At 34.9% G+C, this 24,003-nt stretch overlaps 1 protein-coding gene, 1 long non-coding RNA gene and 1 pseudogene across 2 annotated transcripts; all 3 read right to left on the minus strand.

The window, feature by feature from the left end:
* Positions 1 to 713: 713 nt before the first annotated feature.
* LOC120121192 (transcription factor MYB17-like) lies at positions 714 to 1,878 on the minus strand. Its single transcript, XM_039140615.1, has 3 exons — positions 1,695 to 1,878; positions 1,356 to 1,485; positions 714 to 1,284 (listed from the first exon to the last, which is right to left on the minus strand). Exons 1-3 carry the CDS (start codon positions 1,825 to 1,827, stop codon positions 714 to 716), a joined length of 834 nt encoding a protein of 277 aa, XP_038996546.1. The 5' UTR covers positions 1,828 to 1,878.
* An 18,150-nt stretch (positions 1,879 to 20,028) lies between these two features.
* On the minus strand, positions 20,029 to 22,687 carry LOC120121193 (annotated as a pseudogene).
* A 478-nt stretch (positions 22,688 to 23,165) lies between these two features.
* LOC120121181 lies at positions 23,166 to 23,574 on the minus strand. Its single transcript, XR_005515965.1, has 3 exons — positions 23,480 to 23,574; positions 23,306 to 23,350; positions 23,166 to 23,229 (listed from the first exon to the last, which is right to left on the minus strand). It is a non-coding gene; the product is annotated as an uncharacterized LOC120121181 (long non-coding RNA).
* Positions 23,575 to 24,003: the final 429 nt, after the last annotated feature.

The following is a 24,003-nucleotide window of genomic DNA, read 5'->3' on the forward strand; positions in this document are numbered from 1 at the left end:
TTGCATCATACATCCCTCAATTATGGCCCTCATTCTATATTGGTCCCTAAACTTTTGAGCATTATATTTTCTTCCCTAAACTATGACTATCATTCAAATTAGTCTTCAAACTTTTAAATATTTATGTTTCATCTCCAAATTATAATTTTTATTCTAAATTGGTCACTAAACTTTTTAAATATTTTAATTTCATATCAAATTGTGCGTATATATTAATCATATTCCTTGTTAATAAAACCATTAGTCCAAATTATTTTATTATATGTTTGAAAAATAAAATTTAGGTTAAACTATGGTTAAAAATAATTACATATGTGGATGAATTTGGGGATGAAAGTGGAAGATTCAAAAGTTTGGAGACTAATTTAGAATGAGAGCCAGATTTTGGGAATGAAATTGGAATTCTTAAAGGTTTAAAGACTAATTTAAAATGAGGATAATAGTTTGGGGACATATTACGTAATTAACTCATAAATTATTGTTTATTTTGGGTCTAAAAGGAGTTAAAGATTTCAAATGTCTACCACTAATAGAAGTGATAATAAATAGGAATAATATTTGGTGTCTCTAGGGAAACAAGTGGGTAACGGGATTCATATGCTAATATTGTATTATATATAAAAACAAACTGCCTTGAATGGTTTAGTCAAATAGCATAGGAGAAAGGTCAGGCAAAAACCTTAACATAAAACTAGCTGTCCCACTAAAATCTGTCAACAGTTTTCCAGGAAGCTCATGTCATTGTTAATGGGGAAATCCAACAGCAACTGCAGTGCAGTGTCCGATGAATCTTCCGAGCAACATGAATCGGACGAGTCGATTTGTTCCTCGGTTTCGTCGATTCGATTGCTTGCAGGGGTTGAGGAACCAGCTGCGTTGGGGCAGGCATCGACCGTAACAGCCGAAACCGATCCGCATTTCGTCGATGAAGACGTCTGCGATATCGAGCTTCGACAAGCAGTCGAGTGTTCATTGTTCAACTTACGAAACGATTCACCGACTTCTGAATTCCATAACCGAAGAAAATAATCGGGAGAATTAGGCTGCAATGACTCTTTGGAGAGGCGAGCCTCTGCTTCGAGTCGAGCACTCTCCCATTGAGCCATGTGACGAGTCGCGGGAGACGAAGGCGCGGCTAAGATCGGACCGCCGCAAGGGGGAAAGGGCTTGTGAGTTTGTGGATCAATTCCCATGCAAAGTAGGCGTTTCCTGAGGTGAGTGTTCCATAGGTTCTTGATCTCATTGTCCGTTCTTCTCGGCAGTTGAGCAGCAATGGCGACCCACCTTGGAAATTCAACAAACATTCAAAACAAAACCAAAATTCCCAAACAAAGCTAATTACAAAAAGGGAATACCTGTTTCCAAGAATGCCATGAAGCTGAATGACAAGCTTCTCTTCTTCAATGGTGAAGGGACCGCGTTTTATGTCCGGCCTAAGATAGTTCGTCCATCGAAGCCTGCAACTCTTGCCGCAGCGAAGAAGACCTGTCGATGAAGAAACGTTGGTTAAAAACAAATAGATCTAAACAAAACAGTGACATGAACTTGAAAGATCAGTAAACCCTGAAGTCTATACTAAAAATCTTAGCACTTTGCGAGTGTCAGCTTTAGTGGACACAAATAAACATCCGAAAAGTACTTAAAGCACAAAAGAACAACACCAAGAAAAAGGGTTTTCTTGGACTGAAGCAAACCTGCAAGCTTAGGAAGAGAACGCCAGCTTCCATGGCCGTGTTGCTTTATGTAATTCACGAGGATCTCGTCTTCTTCAGGTGCCCATGGCCCTTTCTTCAACCCCTTCTTTTCGCAACATGGCGTCCTACCCATATTTTTTGAGAAAAACTCACCGAGTCCTGAGTGAAGTCAAAACATACAAAGAGGTGCAACACGAGAGAGAAGGACAGGGAGATGCTTTAAGTGCGAGTTTGATCTTATCTAGGCAAATCAAAAAGTAAATAAATACGAAGAAAGATCAGTCCATCAGTGAGTTTCAAGCTGTCTTCTGCTGCTGCCTATGCTTTTATTTTTATGTTCAATCAATATGCGGTATACAAAAACATTGCAACCATTAATGGTTGACAAAATACAACATAAAACATTGAAGACAACTTGAAACCATCATAAAAAGAAAAAATAATGACAAAACAACAGTGAGGAGTGCAGGGGATTCCTTGTTTTGAGTTGCACAGTAGAGAAAAAAAATTGAAAAGAAACCAGGGGGAGTGCAGTGGAGGTGAAAAGGAAAGCATTAATGATGGGATTCTCTCTCTCAGAGGACATTGAAACATTAACGAGGAAAGAGGGGGAGTAATGTCTATGAAAATGACATGCATCGCCATGATGCACAATTCAGTCGCATTAATTTCTTTTCGTTTGTTTGTTTAGTGAGAAAACGAGGGAAAAATTAGCTAAACCTTATATATTTGACCAGGACCAATAAAAAAAATTCAATTAGAATAATATTATCTATGTAACTTTCCTTTCTTTTCTATCATTATAAATAGAAAATAGGAAATAAGATTTTATATGTAATTGTAACGGATTTTGTATTTCTCTACGTATGAAATTCTTTTCTTATGTTGGTGATTTTTTCTTATAAGATTTTTTTACGTAAATCTTAGTTTAAATGGCGATTTTCCCGATATATCACCGGTGAATAATATATTTCTCGATCTAACATCGGTCAGATAATATTTTCTGATCTAACACCCTTAGCAGTAAAGCGCGCCCCCTGCACGATGATTTGGCGCCACGTGGGGTATAGCGCGCCTCCTGCACCGCGCTATACGGTGATCTGGCATACACATGGGTATAGCGCGGTCTCTGCAGTGCGCTATACGCCACGTAGGGGTATAGCGCGGGGCAGGTACTGCGACATACCTTTAATTTTATATAGCGCGGTGCAAGTACCGCGACATACCTTTACTCCTGACATAATTTTATATAGCGCGGGGCAAGTACCGCGTTTTGTATAACTTTCCTCGCTATAAATACTATTATCCGCCGGTTAAGTTTCTCACATCTCTCCTCTCAACTTATAAATTAATACAACAATTCCGTCAACGAGTCAATGATTCTGGCAATCTTCTCATATTTTATTTAGAAGTTCGTGCGATTTTTCGTTATAAGGTAATTTTGTTATAATTTTTTATTATATTTATTGTTTATTATGATTATTTGAAAAAATATTATACTAATTATTTTTAATTAATTTTTGTGTTTGTAAAATTGGAAAGCGGAAGCATACGTCGAAATAGTTTTGCGGTGCATGTAATAATATTAAATTATATTATTTAATTTATTTACGTTGATGTGTAAAATTTTTATTGTGTTATATGTTCGTTCATATATAATTTATTAAATCAGGTTTGTTTCATTTTTTTTGCAGATATAATAGTGCCGCACTTTTAAACTCAAATAATGGCGCGACTTTCAGCTATTGTTTATTATGTTGGTGAAATTCGAGAAGATGAAATCGGCATTGTTTTCGTATCAAATGAGCGTGTTAAAATATCATTCAAGAGAAACATAACTCTTGAGGAGCTGATAACGAAGATTTCGAGGAAGATTCATGTTGGAAGTAGTAGAAGAGTGTCGTCGTTGCAATATAGATTTCCAACATCATTGTTGTCATTAACTTATACAGCGTTCGAACTTTCGAACAATGATGATGTTGAAATGATGGTTGAAGCTCAAAGTAATTATTCAGACGCCGCTATTGAGATGTATGCACATTTTGTTCAAGTGCGTGCTGTTCGGGGTCAATCATTAAGCTCCCACTATGGGCTGCCTAAACAAGTTGATCAAGTTGACAGCCCAACGAAAGTAATGTGTAATGATTTTAATGCCATAATGGGGAGACATTCATCCGCAACTCCTTACGGTATGTACCGAGGTAGGTCGACAAACAATCCGTATGACAACATCGCATCCAGTTCAAGGGGAAGGCATTCATCTGCAAATCCCTTTGACCTTAATATGGAGATGCCATCGACGCAACCATCTGTGCAGTTTCCATTTGACGCGATGGCTTCAAGCTCTAGGGGGAGGCATTCGACTGCGAGCTTTTTCGATCTCAATGTCGATATGCCTTCCATTTCAAGGGGAAGGCGTGCAAGTAGTAGGTTCTACGACCTAAATGTGGAGAGCATGGAGGAATCATCATCTCCACCAGAAGAACCGCTTCGTGAGCCTGGTGCGGATGTTGCTGAGACTGGACTATTCATTCGCCCAGAATCACCGCAATTCAACTCCGATGATGATGAAGTTCTAGAAAATATGGCACAAACTGACCCTCCTGCACACATGTATGAAGCTGATTATGGTGTAATGTACGGGCCAGAATTTGCGGATATGCCTCATCTCGGTGACTATGGGTATTACTCATCAATAAATAATGGTGAGTTATCTTTAGGCATGGAGTTTTCAAGCAAAGAAGAAGCGATGATGGCTATCAAAAATTATAATATCCGTAATTCTGTTCAGTCCAGAGTAGATCGCTCCACGACCGAAAAATATGTATGCTACTATGCCCAGCGTGAAAACGGATGCAATTGGATGGTTCGCGTATCGAAAAGGAAGAGGAAAAACAACAGATGAGAACTAACATTATACAACGGTCCTCACATATGTTGTGCTGGAGAGGTCAACCAAGATCATCCCAACTTGGACTCTGAAGTGATATGCCAAGCCATCATGGCCATGGTCAAAGCAAGCTCTCATATAGCTGTTGCAGTGTTGATTTCAGCTATACAATCGCAGTATGGGTACACTGTCTCCTATAAAAAATCTTGGTTGGCAAAACAAAATGCCATTGTCAAACTTCATGGCGAATGAGATGCATCTTACAATGAACTTCCAGGTTGGTTTAGGCTGGTGCGGACGTTGAATCCTGGGATAATTGTGGACTTCAAAACCTCCTATGCATACTATAATGATCGAGTTATTCGCGATCGATGCCAATTCTATCAGGTTTTTGGAGTTACCCACAATGCGTTAATGCTGTCAAATACTGCAAGCCTGTGGTCCAGATCGACGGGACTTTCTTGTATGGAAAATACAAGCAAGTTTTATTATTGGCAGTTGTCCAAGATGGCAATCGCAACATTCTTCCAGTTGCTTTTGCTCTTGTCGAAGAAGAAGATACAACTTCTTGGGCTTTTTTCCTCCGAAATTTACGGGCACATGTTATCACGAGGGAAAACATCTGTGTCATTTCAGATCGCGGAGCTAGGATCAAAGCAGCAATGGAGTCTTTGGGTCCAGTGTGGCAACCACCCTTTGTCCAACATAGGTATTGTCTTCGACACATTGCCGCGAACTACCATGGAAGGTACAAGAAGAATGATGAGCGTCAATTAATTGTGCGCATGTGTAAGTGAAACTTAGCAAGTTTATTTTCTTTCAATCGTTTTAATTTTGTAAAGACATCAAGTTAGTAAGTTATACATTTTTTGATCAGGTTACGAACTACTTCCTCGAACATTTGAATCAATGTTTCAAGAGTTGCGGGCGAAGAACGAGGAAGGATATGATTACATCAGCCTCATCGATAAAGAAACGTGGACGAACACATATGATGGTGGATATCGATATGGACACATGACGACCAACTTGGCAGAGGCAATCAATTCAACCTTAAAGGGTGCACGTCACTTACCAGTAGCGGCTTTGGTAAAGACTACATATTTTCGTTTGGGGGCGCTTTTTGCGAAGCTCAGGGGACAAGCTCAAACCTGGATGCAAGACGGTCATGCCTATCACCCTAGATTAGTTGCAGATCTACAGAAAAAAATTGCTGCATCAAATGGAATGTCTGTAACAAGCTTCTCTAGAAGGCATGAAATGTTTCGTGTCACAGAGTTGACGCGACCTCTTCAAGGGATTGAAGCTGTGTCGTTAAGAGTAAATCTAAGGGACAGAACGTGCAACTGCGGGTTTTTTCAAGCTCTGAAGTATTCATGCTCTCATGTGATAGCAGCTTGCTCGCATACACGTCAAGACTATAACCATTTTGTGGATCCTGTATACCTACTATCTGAAGTTTTTAAGGTATACGAATTTGAGTTTCCCCCTATAGGTAATGACAAAGACCCTGATGAGATTCAAGATTGGCTTCCGATTGTACCAAATTCGAGTTTATTGAGAGAGCGTGGTCGTCCAAAATCCAACCGAATTCATTGCGATATGGATATTAGAGAAAGACCTAGACAAGACAGAAGATGTGGGCATTATAGAAACCCATGACACACTAGAAAAACATGTCCACTTCTGTTGTCATCAAGTAACAATTGATGAGGAAATGATGTATTTTATTATCAAATAATAATTCTTGTACTTTAATTTGCATTTACTTCAAGTTAATGTCATTTGATAATCACCGATGAAGATTAAAAAAACAAACACAATCATTAAATTTTAACAAACTAATAACAATAAGTATTAAATGGTAAATGATAACCAAATTATAATAACTGATATTAAATGGTAATAAACAAAACGAACTGAAATACATTAAAAAGTCCAACAAATTTAACAAAATAAAGTAAGTATTAAATGAGAAATAATAAAAAATTACAATTTAACAAAATAAAGTAAATACAAATATAATAAAAATAAAATCTATCGATGCCTGAGACGCGAATGTGTTCCGCAGGGCGGTGGCTGTCAGTCTCGAGGAGGATTTCTTCGTATCACTTGTTCTGACTCCTCGCTGTCATCATCATCGTCGTCATCATCATCGTCGTCGTCGTCTTGCGCTGGTACATTAGGTTGATGAGGAGCTGATGACGATGAAGCACCTCCGTAGAATAAGGACCCTGGAGGTGTATGACTGACTATCCCATCGGCCTGCGAAAATTGGGAAAACTCATAAAACCCAGACATCGCTAAGTGTGAAAAGTGTACAGGAGGCGGTGTTTGTGCTGCGGCCATGGGTGATGAGGCTGAACCCGCCAAATATCCAACATATGAACCCCATGTCAGATCTGCAAACATATACCCATAATAGCCTCCAAGAGGGGTCATCTGTGACGGTGGCGGTAGCGGGGTCATAAAACCAGGTGAAAGCGGCGGCGGCGGCATCTGGTAATGGAAAGGTGATGGAGGCATCATATATGGCTGCGGTGGCTACTGGGAAGGTCCTGCTTGTGCAGCTGAGGATGAACCGGAAGCATATGCTCTCCGTCCACGAGTCGGGGGACGATGGTGCTGTGTCGGTGAACGTCTCTATCGACGTCGTGGAAATGTCTGCCCTCGTGCATCCTCGGGAAGTAGAAACGGTTCCCATTACTGTTGAACCACTCATAATAATCCTCAGCATACATCAAGAGGTCATCAAAAATGGGCTCTCTACGGTGAAGGCGCCAATGTCGATCCTCCTACAACACGACCCACCCATGATTCCTCACCAGTCAATCTATATATGTCTTGCTGCGTCTATCTAAGCTATGCAACTCGTCCATATTGTGAGGTTCTTCCGGAATTGGTTGAAAACAACCAAACTGCCAGAGCACGCGATCAGTGGAGTGTCACTCGACGGTCGCATAACAGATCAGAGGGACCATCGCCATCCAAACATCTAATGGACCCCTCAACTCAGATGGGATCACCGCCCTCACATCATCAGTAGAATATGGCACCCATTCAAACTAAAACAAATAATATATAATTTTTTATCAAAATAATAATCTAATTATATAATTATAATCTAAAATCGATTTTTAAACATTAAAATTCATACCTGTCTGCCAGCCTTCTGATCGATTAGCACCCTAATCTTTTCTAAATCATCATGTAGCTCCTGATGATTTTTCCTATCAGTAGACCACCTATTCAATGACAAAAATTTGTTATACGCTATATAAAATTATTAATATACAAAATCAGTTTTATAATTACCTCAGAAGTAGTGGAAATACGAATGGTTTCTTCACAACGGGACATAAAAAGGGCAATCGATACCATGCCCAAGACTGCAGCAGCAGGAGACATCCGTCGATAGCATTACGCCTGTAGTCAGTGGCTCCACACATCTCCCTGTACAGCAAAGCCAAAACTGTCGAGCCCCAACTAAATGATCCGGCGAGACGAAAGTCGCTAAGATGTCGCAACCACATGCAGTGAACTAGGTTGTGCAATTTGTCCGGCATCAGCAACCCTCCTATCAGCTGCAGTCTCTATTAAATACGGCAAGACATGGCTGGGTATCACTGACTTAAGATTCCTAATAAAATGATCTAACACACGGTCCTTCTCCTAAAAATAAATAATTACAAAAATTAATTCTTAATCTAATAATCATGTATTAAATAAATCAACTAATTATTACTAATAATTTAAATTAAATTAAAACGTTAAAATGTTACCGTATCAGCAAAGTGTCGAGATATTTAATTCTTAATCTAATAATCATGCATTAAATAAATAACTAAATATTACTAATAATTTAAATTAAATTAAAAACGTTAAAATATTACCGTATCAGCAAAGTGTAGAGATATATGATTTCCATCCAAGCGAAGTAGACTGCCTTCCATTATATATCTGCAAAAGAATTATATTAGTAAAATATTAAATAAAGTAAAAATATAATAGTAAAAATATTATAAAATATACCTTAAAAAGAGAGTATTTGAGAGAAATTTAGAGAATTTGAGAGAATTTGGTGTGATAAAAGTGATTGAGTATGGGGGTATTTATAGGGAGGATGGGGACGTGAGGGGGGTAATTAGGGGTATAGCGCCCCCTGCATCGCGCTATACCCCACGTGTCAGATATCCAGGTATAACGCGCTTTAGGGGTCGCGCTATACCCACGTGTATGCCAGATCACCGTATAGCGCGATGCAGGGGGGCGCACTTTACTGCTAAGGGTGTTAGATCGGGAAATATAATCTGACCAGTGTTAGATCGGGAAATATACTGTTCACTGGTGATATATTGGGAAAATCGCCAGTTTAAATTCATTGATACTCTATTTTAGGTGTCAGGTTTGTTTCTATATAAAATGGGAATTTATTTATTAACAGTATATTTTTTTATTAATTTGGGGTATGCATATTTATTTAAATATAATTTTTAAACTTTTAATATTAAACACTGATAGGCTAACATTTTTAGTGCTCGAACATTAGATTTCAAAGAATAACAACAACTATATTACTATTGAAATCGTTTGGATCATGTTTCTTGAAGGTCAAGAAATTGTTGGGACTTTCAAAGAGAGAAATCTAAACTAATTCAACAAGCCATCTGTAAAACCCCCAACCCATATCCGACCCGGATACGAGTCCGAGGTGTCACATTGACTTTTCAAATCATTTACTTTGACAAAAAATAAAATAATTAAATAAAAATTCAGTTCGACATTTTCAATAAATCAAATAATTGCTATTGTGTAAAACATATTGATTTACAAAACTTATCAAAGCGTATCCGACACCAATCTTTTATCTTACATGCCAACTACATTTCATAAAATGCATATAATTCAAGATTTTTCTGATCTGAACTTCAGGAAGGAGATGCTGACCTGATGAGCTCATCTTCGATCCATTTTTCCTCTTCTCGAAACCTACGTGTGAAACATTCACACGCTAAGTCGATGACTTAGTGAGGCATTAACACTTAAATATAAAATCTCAACTCTAATTCCTACTCTACACGCTTCATAGAATTATAGTAATTTAATAAGCTCATAATACCTAAAAAACATAATTACATACATATATATACCATACCAAATCATATATTCTTTGATGTACTAATTACACATAGACACAGATATCATCATTTACATTCATAATCTTTTATATGTTATCATCGCTTCTCCCTTTTTATATTATCATCTTCTTCTTATCTTTAATACATATACATATCATATAACATCACATCACTAACAAACATATAACATCACATAGAATTTTTGCATATTATATCTTTAATGGCCCATGTACACATGTGAGAACTATAGGTATGTGAGTCTATAGAGGTTGTGCACTAATGCTGTCACCACAACTCATATAAATGCACCGAAGTGCCATGTAGAATTACACCGAAGTGCCGCGTAGAATTGCACCGAAGTGCCGCGTAGAATTGCACCATAGTGCCATATAAGATGTCCATAAAGACCACATAGAAAATTCCTTAAGAATCATATACATATGCTAAGGACCAAATATGTATCTCAAAAGACCTCATACATGTTCCAAAGAATACATATATGTCTCGAAGAACCGCGTAGACCCTCGACTCTTGGCATGCCAATTATACCTCTAGCTCTCAAGACATATAACATGAGCATTAATATTTATGTTTGTCACATATTCACACATTCGTATCAAATAGGCATATAATCTCATAACTTCTTGTCACGTAGATCGTGTAATATTCTCGTAGAGTCTCATATCTCATTATCATATATATCATATCATATATATGTGTATTCACATAGACAAATAGTCATATATATCACTTTCACATAGCTTATATCATACTTTCATGTAATCACACATCTCTTGTCACATGTCTTATATTTTATGATCATATAATCATATAACTTATTATTACATATCTTATAGTCATATACCTTATTTCATTTCTCCCTTTGATTACATAAGTCAATTATATTAGTTCACATGGTTTATCACATACACATGCATTCATATAGATCATGTATAAAGATGCACTTAACATCTAGACATATGCATATACTCATGTACACATAAGCATCATAGCACTACATGCTTGTATTCGTGTACTCATGTAATCTAATATTAGAATTAGACTCATCGCAAGTCTTAATTCCATAAATAACTTATACTTAATATCATGTACTCATTTTCATATAGTCTATATATATACACACACACACACACACCATAACTCCATGTTTTACATAATTACTTATCTCCCATCATTTATTTACTAATTTCATATATTTACCTAGTTCAATTTCACATAACTTATCACATATACAAGTCTTCTAACAAATTATCATCAAAAGCTTCTATAATATCTCTCTATGGCTTCATAGATTTTTACTATATATCTTATTTATTATAAATTCATTTAAGCCTATAAATCTTTCCCATATAATTTATCTTACATGTTTATATAGTCACTTCTTCTTGTTATCATATAAGTCATTGGTATTTTACATAGTTCGTGGTCCTATAATTTATATCTCAGGTTCATGTAACTCATATAGCATTTTCCTATAATACATAAATCATTTCCATATAACACATATCATATAAATTCATACCACATAACATGTAATACGAACTAAGCATATTCACGTAATATCAAACATAATCATACTTCTAATCATACAGTCATATATTCAACATATTGGAAACAGGCTTGTCACAAGTATAATTTCCATATACAATACGTATATTCTAATAATACGCACTCACCTGGCCTCACTAGTCAATACCGATCTGTTATCCTTTCCTTGATCGATCTTACTTGCCAAGTTTCGGAACTTGTTTAAGCTCTGTATCTACATAATCATACATGGATCCATATCAGTATTCTAATTGATATATTATAAACTATCACTCCTTAGGATAAAAAGAAAGCTATTTTTATCTTTTAATGAAGGTATGCATCGATGCACTCTATAGTGTATCGATGCATTCCTTAACGTGTGCATCGATGCACTACCTGTACATCGGTACACAAATCCCATTTGATGTTTGTATTTTAAGGGGGTGCATTGATGCACTAATGACATTCGATGTTCATTTATTTGAGAGTGCATTGGTACACATTGAATGTGCATCGATGCACACAACCCATAAATGATACTTTGAGCACGAAAATCCCTTCATAATCCTCTCAACTCTTCATATTTCACCCCTTTTTATATTCTTAACTCTCATACACCTATTTAAACTAATTAATACCCATTCAATATCTCTTAAACTTCAAAATCCATTCTCACATAGAATTTAAGAATCTCACTCAAATTCCAACATGTTCTAAATCTAATTATAACACTTCATATCCCATAAATGATACTTTGAGCACGAAAATCCCTTCATAATCCTCTCAACTCTTCATATTTCACCCCTTTTTATATTCTTAACTCTCATACACCTATTTAAACTAATTAATACCCATTCAATATCTCTTAAACTTCAAAATCCATTCCTCCACATAGAATTTAAGAATCTCACTCAAATTCCAACATGTTCTAAATCTAATTATAACACTTCATATCCCTTAATTAGCTTGATGACAAGTCAAATCTCACTTCCAATGCTTATTATGAACTCTATTCCAAGATTTCATTTTTCTACTTCCTTTCTTAAATTCTTCATATACTCCTCATCTTGTGATTTTAAGATAACATAAGCTTTTCTTAAGCTTAGTTATCATCTAATGATCATAACTCAATCTTAAATTCAGTTAAATATCAACCAACAAGAAATCTTACCTTTGCTCTTGGTTTCCACACGTGAAGAAGAAAGGAGAAGAAGAGAACTTTGGAAACTAGAACCTTGTATCTCTTCATTTCCACGTGTTATATCCTACGTAAAGGAGGAAAAAAATATTTCTTGTGGAATTACTATTATACCCTTCAACATTTCTATAATTATCATCTAATCCAAAAAGGAATTATTCCTATTTAAGTTATTGAACTTTTAACTTGTTTCGAAATCGAGCACATAGTTTTCAAAATTTACAATTTAGTCACTTACCCTGATTTGGGATATTACACCATCAATACGAAGAATAATACGAGCTTTGATTATTTAAGTGTAATCAAAATCGAATTCTTATTTGTGTCATTGTTCCATTTGATTTCGATTTGTATAAATATATTATGTAAAATTAATGAATTTTTGATTTCGACTCTAACCGAGCACTCAACCAACATATTAATGGATAAGATATGTTATTGATTGTTTCAATAGGCCATTATGATGTTTCAATACGTACAAGCATTTGTTGAAGAGAACAATTATTGTTATTATATTGTTATCGATACTTGTTAATGAGGTGAGATCCAAATATTCATAGACTAATAATACACTACCGAACGTTTTGCTAAATAATACAATATTTTTCTAAGTATATAAAATTTTGCTCAAATGTTTTGCCATTATTATATGGCATAAAATAATGTGTATATTATGTTTACATTTATAATTTCATATGTTATTTGAAAACGTTTTTTACAAGTGTTTTTGTTTGTGTCTTTGAAATTATTTTCAACATGTTTTTTTGTTGTTGTTCGCAGTTTGGGTTACTAAGATATCGTGTTGTGATGATCGATTATTACCTTTATTTGTAAATTTTATTATTTAAACCTCTTTTAATAATTTTAAATGCTATAAAATTCTCATATGTGATATTATTAATAATTTAATCTTTAAATTGATGTTTTATGATTATCTCAATAATTAAGTATCTGATTTGATTGCATTTAAATTTAGATCAATCAATGCGATATTTTTAATTTAATTTTCGACTAAATCAAATTGAAAGAACTATATAGTGTCTTTGCCCTTCATGCATTGCAAAGTAAAAATATCAATACTAATATAGATTAATTCAAGTGATAAGTAGTTTAATATTGTTTAAGTATTGTCTCGAATTCAAATATTTACATATACAAAAAATCTATTTTGATAGACTTACCTATCAAAATTAAGTATACAACACGTGAAATCTTAAAACCGGAACAACAACTAAAAAAAGTAAAAATGCCATTGGTAAATCTTTTCAGTAACGAAGGGGATAGTAAATAAGGTCAGTACAAAGTCAAACAGCACGCCAAGCTAAGATAAGTTCGGTCGAAAGATATCTTAATGTGGTGTTTTGGAGTTCGATTTATGGACGAAAGATGTCGTTACTGTGAATGTCATGTGTCCGTATCCAATATCTATTCTATTGTCTTGTTTTCCCCTTTTTACTATTTTGCTTACGCTTTAATCTTTTATTATATAAACTTATATTTAATGTATTGATAATATATAAATTTATATATTATAAATATCATTAATTATAATAGTTTTTTTCAACTAGTTAAGTAATATACTAACATTGGCATATTTTATTTTTATTTGTGATTAATTAATTTTAAATTAAATAACAAAATTGGAAATTGTTTTCGGGACGACTTAATACATTATATAAAGGTAAAATTTAAGGAAAGATAACCTAATATAAGATTAAGGAAGGGCACGACATAAATTGTTATAAAAAATATAATATTTTTTGTTTGACGCAATCTTAAATGTTAACATTTTATTAATATTTTTTGATTTTAAATTTTCTTCATAACATTTTAGATTCATTTTTTATAATATTTTTCAATTAAACTAAAAATATTAAAAAATTAACATTTTAAATTTTATTTAACCGATAATGTTATAATTTTGTATAACATTTCAATCTTATTTTTTATTCTTAAATTAAACTGTAGGACGATAAAGTTGCACAAAATAAAACAACAAAAAGGCGGTGCAGAAAAGAGGCTTTTTGAAGTAGGGAGGTGTTGGTGCCATAAGGATAAAAGTGAAGGTTGAAAATGCAAATAAAAATATTGGAGGAATTGTAGGGTAATTTTACCCAAAATTTACCATAACAATTAAATATTATCTATCAGATATCCGTTCTCTAAATATTATTGATCTAGCATATTTTCTGACAAAGCGCGGATCATGGGGTGCGCCATCGTAGGGTTCTATCCGAGCTGGCGTAACCGTGATAAAACGCGGATAATGAAGCGTGTCGTTGCTAGGAATCACACACGTGACAGAAGGCGCGAATCATAATCCGCGTCTTGCATTTAAATCCCAACAGTCCCGCCTTAAATATCGTCCAACCCCCCGTCCCCCTATAAATAGCCCCTCATCCAACACTTATACCACACAAAAAAAAAACATTTTATTTCTTCCTTCTCTATATCATTCTATCAATTTCTAAGTAAATATAATTATCATTTTTAGAAGCTAAAATTTTTCATTATATTATAATCATTTAATAGTTTATTATTTTATTATATTATATTATATTATATTTAATATTAATTTTGTAATTATAAAATGGCAGGCTAGTTGCTGCATTTAGATGAGAATCATATATCGAGTCATTTTGTTGATACAATAATAATTTTTAATTCTATTATTTTATTTATAATGAATGTTTTATTTATTTATTTTTAATAATAGTTTATATTTTAATTTATATACTATTTATTTAATTAGGTGAATGATCGTATATTAGATCCATTTATTCGTAACGCTAAATTATAGATACTGAGTCGTGTATGGCTGTATTTAGCTGAGGTTGGATTCAGTTACATAGTGAAATATGAAGGGCACTGTAACCTTGAATGTAATCTTATTTCTGCACTGATTGAGAGGTGGAGACCAGAGACACACACATTCAATCTTCCGTGTGGGGAGTGCACTATTATGTTGGAGGATGTTTCCTTACATTTGGGGCTTCCGGTAGATGGGGATGTTATTTCTAGTGTGGCGGATGGTGATTGACATTCCTTGTACGAGGAATATCTTAGAGGTATCCCCCTTAATTTCAACGGTGGTTGAATATCGTTATCATGGTTGGCTAGAAATTTTCAACGGTTGAGCGATGACTGTTCTGTTCCTCAGGCTCAAATATTTGTATGGGCGTGCATATTGCAACTCATAGGATGGATCTTGATGCCCAATAAATCTCACAACCAAGTTCATTGTATGTGGTTGTGTCATCTTGCAGATTTTTGGAGTTGCCAGCTCATTCAGTTGGGGATCTGCAGTTTTGACATCTTTGTATAAAGAAATGTGTCGAGCAACTGATTATCGAAAAAATACTATCGGTGAATGTCTCATTCTTCTACAATCATGGGCGTGGTATTGCATGCCCTTTTTATGTTCGGTCATGAAAAACTCGTTAGTCTTCATGTTATTGTTGAGGTAATTTCAATATTTAGTTTGTATATCAATAATTTTTTGAGTATATAATGATTTTTTTAACACTGAATAGGTGGTCATCTATAAGGAAATATCACCGTGATATACAAGACGAATTGGAAGAAATTTGGTTGCTCATTGGTCAACAAGCTGGTACAGAGGTATACATTTAAATTTTATTATTTATCGTTAATTATTGTTATATAATTAAAATATTATTTTGATAAGAATTACATATATTTGTTTTAGTCCTTATACATTGTTTTGAAAGTCAGTATACGTGATCAACAAAATAGTTATACTCTAGACGGGTATAAGAGCAAGTTGCTATGACATAGGAGCATGGATACATCATAGGTTAAAAAAACCCACAGTCATACCACATGTCTTGTAGATTAACCCTGAACGAGTTAGCTTCAATCCCTTAAAGAGGTCGTGGCATTTCTATGACACGAAATAATTCATGGATTCAAGAGAAGCTTGTTACAGACATTCCATTTGATGCTGCAATTCTTTTTTGTAGATATGCAACTAATTTTGAGGGATAAGTATGGTTGTTTTGCATCTAAGTTAGAGTTGTCCCCCGAGCTTTGCAAAAAGCACTCCCAAACAAAAATAAATTGTTTTAACCAAAGTTCTTACTGGTAAATGGCGCCCCAAATTGATAGCCTCAACCAAGTTGGTCGTCATGTGTCCAAATCGATATCCACCATCGTATGCATTTGTCCAACATTTTTTTGTTGATGAGGCTGATGTAATCGTACCCTTGCTCGTTTTTTCATCACAAATCTTGAAGCATGAACTCAAATGTTTGAGGTAATAGTTCGTAACCTAAGCATCAAATGTATTACTTACGGTTAAGTTCCCATAAAAAATGAAAATGATTGAGAAATGAAATTATACATTTTGACATACCCATGTGCACAAGTAATTAGCGTTCATAATTCTTCTTGAACTTTCCATGATAATTTGCAACAATATGTTAGATACAGTACCAATGTTGGACATAGGGTGGCTGCCACAGTGGACCCACAGACTCCATGGGCATGATGGTTTTGTATACTATTAGTTCTCATATGTTGTTTTTCCTCTTCATCTTCGATACACGAACCATCCAGTTGCATCTGTTATCATGTTGGACACAATAAGAAACATATTTTTTGGTGGTTGATCGGTCGACTCTAGAGTGAATAGAATTACGAATATTGTAATTCTTAATTGCAATCATCGATTCTTCTTTGGATGGAAACTCCCTTCCGATATATAACTCACCATCATTGACTGATGAGTTAAATCTGTAGTCACCAATATTAGGCATATATATAAATTCTGGCCCGTACGTTGTACCATAGTCAGCTTCATACATGTGTATTAGAGGTTCTGTGTATACCATATTTTTGGGAACTTCATCTATATCATTATCATCATCGGAGTCCATGTTGAACTACAATGTTTCTGGCTCAAAGAATAGTCCAGTCTCAACACTATTCACACCTGACTCACTAAGATGCCGATATTTAGGTCGAACAAGCTGGTAGTTGAATACATTCCCCTTGAACCTCAAGGCATCGTGACGTACGGGTTTTGAACTGAGTGTTGTGTCGCGGGTATCTCCATATTGAGGTCGAAGAAGCTCGCAGTTGAATGCCTCCCCCTGGAACTTGTAAGCATCGTGTCAAATAGGTACTGAATAGATTGTTGTGTTGAGGGCATCTTCATATCCAGGTCAAAGAAATTGGCAGATGAATGTCTTCCCCTTGAACTGGAAGCGATGTTGCCATATGAATTGTTCGTGGAGTAACCTCGGTGGAGATCGTAACAAGTTGTTGATGAATGTCTCCCCATTGAACTTGATGGGATGATATCGAGATGTGGATTTCCCATTAACGAGTTAAAATCATTACACATTACTTGAGTTAGGTTGTCAACTTAATCAACTTGTTGAGCAAGCCCATAATGAGAGCATAATGACATACCACAAACTGCAGACACTTCAACAAATATGACATACATTTGTGTATCAACATCTGAATTTTGATTCTGAGCATCAACCATCATAGCAACATTGTCATCGTTGGAGAGTTCCAACGGTATATAAGTTAACGAAAATAATGCAGTTGGAAATCTATACTGAATGGAGGACAGTCTTCTAGTACTTCCAACATGAACCTTCTTTGAAATTTTAGTGATCATCTTCTCAAGAGTGATGTTTCTCTTTAAAGATATTCTGACTGAATGATTTGATGCGAAGACAACGTCAGTTTCATCTTTCCAAAATTCTCTATCATAGTAAACAATAGCTGAAATACGCCTCATTTTAAGAGTTTGAGAGTTTGAAAGATTGAAAGTCTTATATCTGCAAAAACAATAGCAGAAATACACCTAATTAAATAAAAAAAATATACTAATTAAAATATAAACTAATGCTAAAAAAATATAAAAATTCACAATAATTTAAATAACATAATTTAATATTGTTACCGTATCGGCAAAATATCTCTAGATATGATCCCGCGTTCCATTTTACAACCGCAAAAATTAATACAAAATAATTAGTAAAATAAACTTTGGTCAAATAATTAAATATAAAATAAATATAAAAAAATAAAAAAATTTACCTTCTAAAAACTATAACAAAATCTACTTAACTTGATAGAAGGAATGATGCGAAAGTAATTTTGGTGTGATTTGATGTTTGCATTCGGGGGTATTTATAGGGTAGGGGATGAGTGAATAACTGAAAGAGTTAAGGCTTAAGTGATAATAGAGTGCACAATAATTCAAAGTGAATAATGGAAGACGCACCTCATGATCTGTGCCTTCTCTGTACGTGTCAGATTTCCAAGCGAAGACACGCTTTATGATTCGTGCTTTTTCACCTTGGTGTTACCTCTGACAAAATTATATGAAGACGTGCCTCATAATCTGTGTTTTGTCAAAAAAAAAATATCTAACAAATAATATTTCGTTGTTAGGGTGTTATTGAGGGAAAATTGCCGAATTGTAGTAGGCATTTAAGTTGTCGGGTAAGGTGCAAGGAAACCTGGAAAATGGTTATGAGTAGTTTCTTTCAATTGCCGTCTAATAAATGCACACAACAATCTGATTTACCAAACTTCTTATCACACAGTCAAAAAGTTTCTCACCTCCAGGCTTTTCAATTTCAATAGCAGTCCAATTCTTCAAAAAATAAAATTAAATAATCATAGAATAGTGTTTGATGATGAATCCAACCTTGTGATAATAAACGTTCGTAATCTGATACTTATACGATGCTCGAATTTTGAAAGATGGCATTAATTCCTTAATCATTTAAATAACGTAGTTTGTGCTTCAAAATCCTAGTTTTCAAATGTCATGAGAAGCGAGACTTAGATAAAGTCGGAATCACTCCATAAATTACCGAATTATTAATACTATTTATTAAAATTTTAACCGAGTTTCATATTAAATAGTAATTTACAATTGTTTGAAGTATTAGGATATTCTTATTTATAAATTATTTATAACTTATGATAAATGTTTTTGTAAAAACAAACTGTCCTCTTAAATTTTCATGAACCTTTTGTAAAAAATATATATATAGAATGTAAATTGACATTAATATATTTGTAAAAATATACAAATTAAAATATAAAAAAATCTACATTACAATTAAATAAATAATATTTGAAGTTTAATTTTTTTTATTTCATAATAAAACCACGTGCATTAAAGGGAAATAAACTGTCACCATTTCAAAAGTGTTTATGGCCACATTTTTTTCACAGTGCACTAAATAATAATTCATTCAAAGGTTAGAGAAATAATAATTTTCAATGATTGCAGTTAAAGTGGTAAAAAGGCCGTGTTTAAAAGAATATTTTTAATATTCTTTTCACAGTGCACTAAATAATAATTCATTCAAAGTTTATAGAAACAATTGTACATCATCAGTAATCATCATATTTAAATTGCAGGAGATTAAAACATAGGCACATTCCGAACACCCACCAAAAAAAGAAATGACTTATTGCGTTCACTCCAGAAACTATTCAAGTGAGTGATTGATCACCATTGTTACCACCGCCGGATAAAATTCACCGACCGTAAATAGCCTAGTCAATATGAGGAGGAATTTGCTTAATTTCAGTCCCAAGCTCTTGTTCAATCCTATACCTATTAGAAAACTATCACGTAACACTGCAATGAATAAGAATGTGGCGTTGTCCAAGATGACCAAACCTTCCCGATCGACCAACCTACTCAGAAAGGGGTTAGCAAATAAAAAATTCGATGAACGTTGCAACTTGCGATATCTATAACAAGGTTCACAGCTTGGATATCTATACCCCTTGTGAAATGATCTGCGGCAAGTAGAAATAAGTCCGTTACGAAATTATTCTTCATTCGATGGCTACAGTAGAAAATTTATGCGGACACATACCTGTACAAACAAGGTTCCTGCAAGCACCATTGCGAAAATCATGAAATACTCTATTTCGATGGTCCTGGAGCATCTTTGCATGGATATAAAAGCACGAGTACCCAAGATCTGTAATTTTCTTGGCCAACAGTTCCACCCGATTCACCGAGTTACAGAAAATGATTGATTGGTTTATTTGCAGCTGAAGATATATAAATATTTCAAACAATGGAAAGAAGAGAAAACTGGATAAAAATTTATGTAAGGTCGGTCAAACCTTAGGGAAGAGTGTGTTTAGGCAGTGGATTTTCTGTCTTTCTTCCACAAAAGCATAATACTGTGTAATACCCTTCAGGGTCAGCTCATCCATAAGATTTATAATATAAGGTGATTTTAGGTATCTGTCTTTGAAGTCCTTAACAGTAACGGGAAATGTAGCAGAAAACATCAAAATTTGACGATCTGGGGGAAGAAATTGTATCAGCTGCTCTATAGAAGGTTGGAACTCCGGAGACAAATTTTATCTACCTGAAAGAAATGAAAAACACAAATATATTGTTTTCTTTTGTAAGACACTTGTAAGAATTATTACACGCAATACCCTTTTTAACAACATACGGAGAGAAACTACCAAATAATTACCTCATCCATGAAAGCATTGAACAATTTTTCAAAATGCAAACGCCCTTTTTAGTAAGGTCTAGAATTATTCCAGGGGTTCCAACCAGTAAATGGACTGGCCGATATAATCACATAATATCATCCTTGAGACTGGTACCTCCTGTTGTGACCATGACTTGAATTTGTAAATGCTTCCCGAGCCCCTTGCAAACTTGCGATGTCTGACGAGCAAGTTCCCGTGCTGGAACAAGTATAACAACTATGCAAATAAAACACATTCGGTTCAAACAAGAAAACGAGCAGATAATTAGTGTAAAATCATAAACCAAGTTAGGCACTGATAACTTCTTTAGCGAAAGCAAAATCATGAAATAAACACAGTGAGATGTAAAATTGACTCGTATCACAAACTAAGAGAGATGAGAAAATTTATTATTGCACTGATGAAAAAATGGCACTAGGACTAATCAATATTGGATTGACAAGAATCAAGCAAGTAGAAGAGCAATAGACAATTGAAATAGAAAAGGCATCCTACTTGCAGTACCCACTACCATTTAGCTATGCCTATAGTTGATGATAAAGAAGCACACAATTTTCTAAAAAACAAAAATTCGTGGATTATATCTAACCTTGAATAACATTGTTATCTTAGTCAATTTTTTCCAATGCAGGAATGCAAAATGCTAGTCTTCCAGTTCATTTTTGGCTCTAGCAAGAATATCACTTCCAGATAAAGCAATGGGAATACTCTCTTCCTGAATAGGAGATGGTCTTTCAAAACCCTTCTCGTATCCCATTAGAAGTTCACGTTTCAAAATAGTCTATTATCTCTCCTTTCCTTTTACCAGAAGCAGTAGCGGATTCATTAAACAAGTGTATGGCAAACTTTATTTGGGGAGCTGCGAAAAAGAGGTCAATTCATTGGGTGAAATGGGATACTATTACCAAACCTAAAGCCTTAGGAGGACTGGGTATTTGTGATGTAAGAATAAAGAATCGCGCTCTTCTAAATAAATGGTTATGGAGATACGGTGATGAGTCTTCTTGTCTGTGGAGAAATGTGATCGATGCAAAATATGATTTTGATTCAAATCTGATGATGCGGAGACCTATCCGAAAACACAAGTTATCGTAGATATGGAGAAATATATCCGCCCCTGTTAAAAAGAGACGATACCTTTTCTAGCAAATTATATTGCGTGGTGGGTGATGGCAGTAGAGTCGATTTTTGGGAGGATGATTGGACTGAGTTCCCTCCCTGAGATTAGCGTTTCCAAGAATTTTTGGAGTTGTCATTAAGAAGAGTGGTAAAGTTAAGGAGTTTGGTTCGATAAGAAATGGTGCGTGGTCTTGGAACATTGATCTTAGAAGACCCCTTTTCGAATGAGAAATGACTCATGGATAATTTTATGAATGTTCTAAACTGTGCTGTGGAGGGTGAGAATGGACAGGATCATCTAAATTGGTCAGGGGCGGCTAGTGGTTCCTACTCATCCAAAGAGTTCTGTCTGGTCGTAGCAAGTGAAGGTGCAACCATGGATCCGATTTGTAAGTTAGTATGGTCGAATCTTGCTCCATATAAAATAGAAGCCTTTTTTTGGAAGGTAATCCAACAACGAATTCCGACTCTGCAGGAACTATCGAAACGAGGGGTACAGGTTTCAAATTACATTTTTTGTGCCTACTGCTCTAGTGAAGTTGAATCCATCAATCATTTGTTCTGTCATTGTTTGATTGTTTGGAGGGTGTGGCAGCGTTGGTGCAGACTGTGGAAGATTAATCGAGTTTCCCCCGGATCCGTTAAATCCCTAATGTTATGCAGGCATCTGCAGTCGCTTAAAACGGAGGTAAAGCCAATTTGGATTATGAGTTTTTTTGGATTTCTCTGGTCTATTTGATTGAACAGGAACGATATTATATTTAATAACTGTGCGATGGATGAGGAGAAGTTATTTGATGCTGCGATCTTGTTGACTGGAAGTTGGCTAAATCTAAAATGGCCGATTCTTTTTCCCTCTGTCTATATCGATGATATAGTGCTTGCAGGCTTTACTTCAAGACACTCACTGATGTAAAATTATTTCTTCGATAACACTTCGACAACTACATCGAAAATGTAAACCATGGTTAACAAGCATAGAGAAACAATGAAAAGAACAACATTTCATGGTTACAAGTACAATGTCTAGAGCTGAAGCAAACCTGATTTCCCAAGTTGCTCAGATATTTTAGTGAGGTCAGATCCACCCACTACTCCAACAGTAACAACCTACAATTGCAAATAAAACATGATAAATTCCCTTCCAAAATTGTCATTTTTTTCTTTCTAAAATTACAAAATTTACCTTCTTCAGTTCCTTCATGAACTCTAACATCTTGGGAGTAGCCACCTATTTACCATTCCAAATCAATGATACACTCAACGGTGAAGAAAATACAATGCCAAGATCTCCACTTAAATTCAAAAACCCAAAAATCATATCACCAAAATTTAAGGGATTAAGGAGGAGATTAAGTACCTTTCTTGGAGCTGTAAGAGTTCCATCAACATCAAATAAAGCAATCAAACCAGGTTTTCTGACAGCCATTGAAGTTTATTAATTTTCCTCCTGCCAGCAAAATTACAAAGCTTTAAAATTGAAAAACATAAAAGCCACACTCTTATGATAAGAAATGGAAATTTAGAACCAGAGAAAAGGTGGGGATTAACTGAAATTTTCTGACTTGGATTTTTTTGACGGGATATCGGAAATCTCTTTTTAATATCGAATCTCATGTTTAAGTTAAAGTGTGAATCTTAAAAGCAAAGAGATCGATTTCAAATCTTGTGTTTGTATCTGTTATTTTTAAGATCATATAGCCATGAAGAAAAAAAGATGAAACCAGAAATGGAAGACGGAGATTTGTGGGGGGATGAATACAAGGAGAAAGATTATCTCCAATGAATTGCCTGTAAAATCAAAGGTGTTCTGTTCTGTTCCCGGGAGCAATTATCTAACAACGAGGGTGCTGAATATATTGTATTGTCATATCCCACATCTTT

Source organism: Hibiscus syriacus, unplaced genomic scaffold (genome assembly GCF_006381635.1).
Source record: "Hibiscus syriacus cultivar Baekdansim isolate YM2019G1 unplaced genomic scaffold, ASM638163v2 tig00110361_pilon, whole genome shotgun sequence".
NCBI classification, from domain to species: Eukaryota; Viridiplantae; Streptophyta; class Magnoliopsida; order Malvales; family Malvaceae; genus Hibiscus; species Hibiscus syriacus.

Coding starts and splice junctions, on each gene's coding strand:
- LOC120121192 (XM_039140615.1), bottom strand. CDS start 1,827: ATGGGTAGGACGCCATGTTGCGAAAAGAAGGGGTTGAAGAAAGGGCCA. Junction 1,486..1,694: donor TTCTCTTCCTAAGCTTGCAG/GTTTGCTTCAGT, acceptor CTTCATCGACAG/GTCTTCTTCGCTGCGGCAAG. Junction 1,285..1,355: donor CATGGCATTCTTGGAAACAG/GTATTCCCTTTT, acceptor TGAATTTCCAAG/GTGGGTCGCCATTGCTGCTC.